Source organism: Arachis ipaensis, chromosome B10 (genome assembly GCF_059453495.1).
Source record: "Arachis ipaensis isolate K30076 ecotype BB chromosome B10, ASM5945349v1, whole genome shotgun sequence".
NCBI lineage: Eukaryota > Viridiplantae > Streptophyta > Magnoliopsida > Fabales > Fabaceae > Arachis > Arachis ipaensis.
The window spans coordinates 17,016,688-17,023,648 of NC_142435.1; the positions used below are offsets into that span (position 1 = coordinate 17,016,688).

A 6,961-nucleotide genomic window follows, 5' to 3' on the forward strand; every position below is an offset into this window, starting at 1 on the left:
CGAATGCCGTGTATTGCGCCTGTACCGATGCACTCTCAGCACAGCCACCATTCACAGCACTCTCAGCCGATGCTGACGATTCCAATCGGTCATGATTGGTTTGACTTCTCCATCAGCGGTCACGGAGATCAGCAACTACAAAATTGGGCCAATGCTAGTTTGGGTGGTTGGTCAGATTTTAGTGCTATGCATTCACCGTCAGCCTCAGTTGATCCACGTGGGACATCAGTAGGTATGAGTGATGAACGGATTTTTGACGGTTTAGAATTTCACAAATGAAATCTCGTTGCAAGTATAGTTTCTAAACCAATCACTAATCCTTTCATACAAAAAGTTGTTTGTCACTAAAACAAACCGCTAAAATTTATAAACCGAAGTATTGGACCTCGGGTCGTTCTCCCTAGGAATTACAATAAAGTGTCTTGTTATTGGTTATGAGTTATTTTGGGGTTTTGGATGAGAGGCATGAAAAGTAAATGGCAATGGAAATAAACTAACTACTATAAAATCTCTTGGCAAGATATGAGAACTAGAAGTCCTATCCTAGTTATCCTTCTCAATTGTGATGAGAATTGTTCATTGCTACCACTTAGTTAACCCTTACTAAAGAAAGGAAAGTCAAGTGGATGAATTGACTTGAGCCACAAGTCCTAGCCAACTCCCAAGGAAAGACTAGCCTTAGTGCACTCCAAACCAATTAGCAATCTCTCCAATTATCAATCAACAAAGGAATTAGATAACTCAAGTGTCACTAATTACTCTACCTAGGCCAAGAGGAACAAAATCTACACTAAAATCCAACCAAGCATTTCATCAAACACTTGGAAGGCACAAAAGAAAAGTATAGTCAACCACAACAAGAATGAATTCTAACTACAATTGAATGTAAAGAATTAACAACAACAATCAAGGAAATCACAATTATCATGAATTACCTCAAATTGCATTATTGAAAGAAAACCAAGGAACAACAATATATCCAAAACAAAATGAAGAATTACAATTATTAAAGCACACAACTAGAAAGAGGAAGAGGAGAAGATTAAGAATTGGTAAATGAAAAGTGAATCAAAGCATGAGTTAAACCTAGATCTAAGAAGAGAGATTAACCTAAACCTAATCCTAATCCTAGAGAGAAGAGAGAGCTTCTCTCTCTAGAAACTAACTACAAAGCTCAAAAAACTAAACTAAAAAGTGATTAGTTTCAAGTCATCCAAATCTTAAGTGATAATGATGCCTTCCCCTTAATCCTTCATCCTTTTATTCCTTTCCCTTAGCAATTTGGCGCCAAAAATGGGTTCAGAAACCTCTCAAATCGCCAGGCACGTGTTGCATTAATGAGGTCATGTGCCATCATCGGCGCGTGCGCGCATGGTACGCGTGCGCGTCCCTGGTCGATTCTGCAATGTGCGCGCGAGCGCCTTGTGCGCGTGCGCGTGCATGGCTGACTTTGCTTCTTTGACTTTTTATGCTTCTCTCCACTTGTATGCTTCCTTCCTTGCTTCCTTTGATCCATGCCTAGTTTCAACCTGAGGTTACTAGCAAACACATCAAGGCATCTTATGGAATCAAACAGAAACTAGAATTCACCAAAATAAGGCTTAAAAAGCATGTTTTTACACTTAAGCACAATTATGGAAGAGATAACAAAACCATGCTAATTCTTAGGCTAAATGTGACAAAAGGTTATCAAAATGTTCTAAATTCAATGCAAAACAAACCGTCAAATTGGGGTTTGTCAATGAGCCATGGGGTGCAGCGTCCTGCTTCCGACCACACGTCAGAGGGTGCATCGTGTGATAGTGGTTTCATTCGGCGGACATACACACTTGTTGACGAGTTCAACCCCGGTGCATCTGCTCCAGCAGAGGCGGGTGGGTCGGCACCCGGGGAAGAGGCAGGTGGGTCGGCCGCTGCAGATATGGGTGACGCAGTTCCCGGTCACCCATATGACCTACGGACGGAGCGAAATCCACCCGATAGGTATACTCCGTCAAAGCCAGGTCTGGGCATGATGGGTAAGGGACTGAACTGGATGGGCCATAAGAAGTGAGCATGGGGTTGGGGTTTTTAGATTTCATACTGGGGTATCAATGTAATATGTATTTAATGTTCTGTATGTTCGCCAATGTTATTAGTAGTTAAAAATTTGTATCTTTGCTTCAGTAAGGCAGTAAATGTTAACATTATCACGGTCTTAAACATCAATGGATAACCTCAAATTTAAAATTACAAACACGACTAAGACAAAAAAGAAAATCTATTATAAAAATGCAAATTCGAGGACTAAAAATAAAAATAAAAAAAAAAATAAAAATAAAAATAAAAATAAAAATTCAAAGATACAATCACACACAAAATAAAAGTCATTCCCCCCACCACTTGATCCAGCACGCTGAGGACATCGACTCCGACTATGTCCTTGAGCACCACAGAGACGGCATATCCGAGGACCACGCATGTCGCGTGAGTCCATTTCGTTCAAGTATCTGGTCAATTTTGGGCGACCTTTTGACGTTCGCCTCAAGGCGGGATTAGCGACCAATGTGGGTCCCTCATACGCAGGCCATGTCTCGGCATCACCTAACGGTGAGAACTCGAATTTATATACCTTACGGATCTCTGTCATCTTGTACACGTCATGCACATACACGTGCCAATCGATCCGCTGGTTAGCACAGCAAGCAATAACATGGCGACATGGTATTCGTTCCACCTGAAAGTGCCCACAATCACACGTACGTCGTGCAAGATCAACGACTAATACCTTTCCGCTACTCATTTCGCGCACCTCAAATACTTCATTCCGTCTGTCAAAACGGTGCACAACTATATTCCCAGCCTGTTGCATACTTGCCTCTATCCGCTGTTGTGCGAATACGGAATAAGTATATCCAGCACGTTTGCGTTCGTGAGACTCAGCACTCTTCCGTGTGAAAAGTTCATTTAACCGATAATACGTTGCTCGGACTAGCGCCAACACAGGTAGATTACGGGCACCCTTCAACACTGAGTTAATGCACTCGACAAGGTTCGTCGTCATATGGCCCCATCGATGTCCCTCGTCGAATGCCAATACCCAATGTCTAAGTCCAATGGCATCGCACCACCTGGTATATGCCTCGTCTCGCTCTTGCAACCTCTTATAGTTGATATTATACTCCTCCACCGTTCTTGAATACCCAATATTGACCACAAGCTTTTGCAAGTGAGGGACTTTGAATGCTCGTAGGAAGTTGCTGCCGATGTGCCTTATACAAAACATCCACCATGCTCTTGGAGGTTGCCAGTCACCTCCGGAACGATTTACTGTTGCTCGAATTGACTCATGCCGGTCCGAGATGATACCCACACCATCTTTTCTAACAACATGCATTCGCAGATTCCTTAGAAAGAAGTGCCACGCATCAGCTGTCTCCCCTTCCACCAAGGCAAAAGCGATAGGCACAATGTTTTGGTTCCCATCCTGTGCAACAGCTACCAGAAGTGTACCTTTGTACTTTCCATATAGGTGTGTTCCGTCTACCTGAACTAGGGGCTTGCAATGCCTGAATGCCCTAACGCATGGATTGAAACTCCAAAATACGCGATGAAGTATTTTTACCCCTTGCGCCTCTTCATTCCCATTGTAGAGTGGGCGTGTTTCTATCTGGACAACTGACCCAGGCATCTTCTGAACCATAACCGAGAGCCACCACGGCAAGGCTTGGTAACTCTCTTCCCAATCACCGAAAACTTTCGCTATGGATTTCTGCTTTGCCAACCAAGCCTTTCGGTAACTGATGGTATAGTTGAACCTTGACTGGACTTCGGCTATTATAGTTTTCACCTTTATGGACGGGTCAGTCTCGACCAATGGCCTTATAGCCTCAGCAACTGTGTCCGAGTCCAACTTGGAATGATCCTGTGAAATCACTCCCATCGTGCACGTGTGCCTACCGTTGTATCTGCGTATCTCCCAACAACCTTTTTTCCGTATCAAGCTGGCTCGGATTAGCCAGTCGCACCCGCGCCCATACATCTTGCATTTTGCATAGAACGTCTGTGGCTTAGACTCATACACGTCGTAGTCAACTCCTCTAGCGATAGTGTAACTTCTAATTGCTGCCACGACCGACTTTCTAGAACTGTATTCCATTCCAATCCGGAACTCTCCGTCCTCGGGATCAGCAACGCCTACAGAAAGTGCCCATCATCGTATATTAATAAATCCAAATTATATATTAAAAAAAAAAAATTATTCGGTCATCACGTACCTATGTTTAAGTATTCCGGAAACTCCGGTGCATGCATGGCGTCGAGATCCAACTCACGCATAAAAGGTGGCACGTTCATCGGTTGACTGCTCGATGGGTGAACCACTACATTATCAGCTGCCGTCTCAACTCCCGCATCACCATCCTGCTCTTCGTCACCGGCTTCATAAGTGGCTTCGAAGTCCTCTTCGCTGTCACTACTCATTCCCTCGTACACTGCAGCTCTATCATCCTCTACCTCTAAGTCATTTTGAATCCCTTCTGCCTCTGCGGTTTCAAACTCAACATACAGCTCAATCTGTGGCTGTCGCATCTGAGTCTGCCGGTGAATTTGAAACATATTACGCATAGTCACTTCGTCAGTGACTGGCATGGTATCAAACTGTATTAGACCACCAAAAACTATAATCGGATTCCGGTACAGAATTCTGCTCACTCTCATTAATGTACTGTTCTCCATGCTTTGACAGAGATCGTTCTGAAGTTCCATAAACGTCATCGTGCATGGAACCACAAACGAAAACGGATTCTGACACACAAACCTCACTCCCTCGTGAGTATTACGTATTATCTCACCGTCACGATACACTACTAACTTTGCGGTATCCTCCATTACACCAGAAACACACTCAAAGAACACTCTCACACTTCCTCAGAATGAAAATAAACCCAGCCACGGCCTTATATATAGAGTAGCATTCACTGCGAACTCCAATCACGTAGTGCCACGTGTCAGGACGCCCCTGCGTACTGACTCAGCACGCCCCCACTTGATGCCCTCGTGTACCAATCAAGCTTGGCCACGTGTCCATCACGCCCCCATGTGATGCCACATCACCATCACGCCCCCCGTGCTAGGTCAGCACACCCCCACGTGTTGCCTACGTGGACCATTCCCGCTTCTACACGTCATCATCACGCCCCCGCGTGCTAGACCAGCACGCCCCTGCGTGGTGCCACGTGTCCATCTCAGGCCGCGCCACTTCATCACACGTACCACTTGTCGAAGGCAACACGCCCCTGCGTTTTGGGCTTGCATCCATCATTGGGTGAAACACACCATTGCTCCATTTCTGGCCAAAACACCCATTTGCTTCCCATATTCAAATTATTGAGCCTTATTTTGTTTTGGGTGTCCTATTATGTATTAGTATATAAATTATTATTATTATTATTATTATTATTATTATTATTATTATTATTATTATTATTATTATTATTATTATTATTATTATTTGAAACCTACTCTATATTAGATAACAGATAAAGAGTTAATGTTAAAACTTAAAAGTATCTTCAAAAAAGTATACATAAATTAATTTGGTCCCTCAAAATTGTTGGGCCACCGTGAAAAACTTATCAAGTGAAAGAACATAAAATGAGAAGATATTACATTCAACTCAAAATCTTAAAATAATAAATTAATGTGTCTCTCATCTTGTAAACTCCTTATTTTTTTTTTACTTTCTTCAATGTGAAACTAATTTCATACACCTCACACTTGCAATATTAACAAAAATAACAAAATTTAAAGACTTTTTTAAGACTTAAAGTTTAATTTTACGCATTTTATGTTTATAAATTAAATTAGTTTTATATCTACTCAAAAACATTACAGAAATTGAAAAACAATAATAAGAAAACATGAAGCTTAGAAATTAGTCAAATTACCCATTAGGTAAGAGGTTAAAATTAACTGTTGTTTTGTCGATTTTTAGCAAATTGATGGTGGTTCGATTCTAATAGTTTGGGAGTGAAATCTACTCTTCTTTGCAGGTACTAGTTCTTCTAAAAGTGCATCAAAATATCATTCATTAGATAAGTTTTGGGAATAAAGATAAATTAAATTTTGTAAATTGAAAAAAGAATAGAAAAGAGATAAAATTTTCAAAAGAAAAATTGTTTACAAATAAAAGATAATTTGCATTGAAATTAAAAATAAAGCAATAAAATGCCTTTGATTAGATCAAAGGACTTTGGCATGCGAATTTAAAATGCAGAAGGGTAAATTGAACAATGCAAATAAAGAACACTTGGAAAGTAAATTTACTTGAAATGTTAAATTTACAGAAAACTAAATTGAAAGAATGAAAAGATGGAAGGAACCCTACAGAAAAGTTACTCGATTGCAGACTCAGAAATTTCCAGGGATGTGAGTGTGCTTGAGTGTTTTTTTGAGTAAAAGTTCCAACCCTTATTCTCTAACGCTTCCTAGTATTTATAATCTATCTTACATAACTGACAATTAATTATAATTGATTACAAGATTACAACTTTGAATGCAATTCTTCTTGGTAACCATTCCCGCCGCTTGATTGTAGACGTTTACCATGATTTCCTCGTGTGATAGAAGCCTTTAACTGTTCCACTACCATAACTATTCGACCCGCCTATCGAATGCCTTACTCGATGATTCATTTCGAATATCTTATTCGATTAGACCTATCCAATTAATAAGTCACTCGAAATCCAATTTGCGCCAATCACTTTTAACCCCACGCTTACGCGTACATCTTCTCGAGAAATTGTCCCTGACTTATTCCAAATCAACTTACTTTCATCGAAAATATTTTTCGATCAACAAATTGCCCGCTTGGATTAATGTGTTTGCCTTCGATAACATTATTAGAAAATAAAACACTTAATCCAAAATTGAAAACGTCAGTCCTCAAATCAGTAATAATTGTCATTTAAACTCCCCATTA

The 6,961-nt window shown here is 40.8% G+C and overlaps 1 protein-coding gene across 1 annotated transcript; it reads right to left on the bottom strand.

The window, feature by feature from the left end:
* Positions 1 to 2,134: 2,134 nt before the first annotated feature.
* On the bottom strand, positions 2,135 to 4,869 carry LOC148579266 (uncharacterized). Its single transcript, XM_088489248.1, has 3 exons — positions 4,257 to 4,869; positions 2,347 to 4,176; positions 2,135 to 2,196 (listed from the first exon to the last, which is right to left on the bottom strand). Exons 1-3 carry the CDS (start codon positions 4,867 to 4,869, stop codon positions 2,135 to 2,137), a joined length of 2,505 nt encoding a protein of 834 aa, XP_088345374.1.
* Positions 4,870 to 6,961: the final 2,092 nt, after the last annotated feature.

Coding starts and splice junctions, on each gene's coding strand:
- LOC148579266 (XM_088489248.1), bottom strand. CDS start 4,869: ATGGAGGATACCGCAAAGTTAGTAGTGTATCGTGACGGTGAGATAATA. Junction 4,177..4,256: donor TCCGGAATACTTAAACATAG/GTACGTGATGAC, acceptor CACTTTCTGTAG/GCGTTGCTGATCCCGAGGAC. Junction 2,197..2,346: donor CTTTTATTTTGTGTGTGATT/GTATCTTTGAAT, acceptor TTGATGTTTAAG/ACCGTGATAATGTTAACATT.